This window comes from Morone saxatilis, unplaced genomic scaffold, assembly GCF_004916995.1.
Source record: "Morone saxatilis isolate NCDOM2014 unplaced genomic scaffold, NCSU_SB_2.0 Contig15, whole genome shotgun sequence".
NCBI lineage: Eukaryota > Metazoa > Chordata > Actinopteri > Moronidae > Morone > Morone saxatilis.
Window position 1 is genome coordinate 22,309,076 of NW_023339707.1, and position 357 is coordinate 22,309,432.

A 357-nucleotide genomic window follows, 5' to 3' on the forward strand; every position below is an offset into this window, starting at 1 on the left:
AGAAAGAGAGAAAGAGAGAAAAGACTGCAGGAGCAGAGAGCTGTAGAGAGCTGTTGGTGTGAGACTTACTGCAGCCGTACTCATCAGAGCGGTCAGGGCAGTCTGGCTCTTCATCACACTGGTAACTGGCTGGGATGCAGGTGCGATCGCTCAGGCATTCAAATTGCTCAGGAGCACACCTGTCGCCAGGACCCTTGGTGGCTGTAGTTATGACAAAATGGAGATTCACCGAAACTTTAAATCATTTTGCATTAATTTAAGGTTAAGATTCAGATGAGAATATTGACACCATTTTCATGTGTGTATGCTATATATGAAGCCAGTAGTCATTTGGCTTAGCTTAGCATAAAGCCTGGA

At 45.1% G+C, this 357-nt stretch overlaps 1 protein-coding gene across 12 annotated transcripts in view; it reads right to left on the minus strand.

The window, feature by feature from the left end:
- Nucleotides 1-357, minus strand: part of hspg2 (heparan sulfate proteoglycan 2) — an 89,870-nt gene that overhangs the window by 48,480 nt on the left and 41,033 nt on the right. For all 12 annotated transcript variants that reach the window (XM_035656374.1, XM_035656380.1, XM_035656376.1 and 9 more), the window contains one exon: nt 70-201. In XM_035656374.1, the coding sequence (XP_035512267.1) occupies nt 70-201 (132 nt within the window). The remainder of the gene's footprint in view (nt 1-69; nt 202-357) is intronic.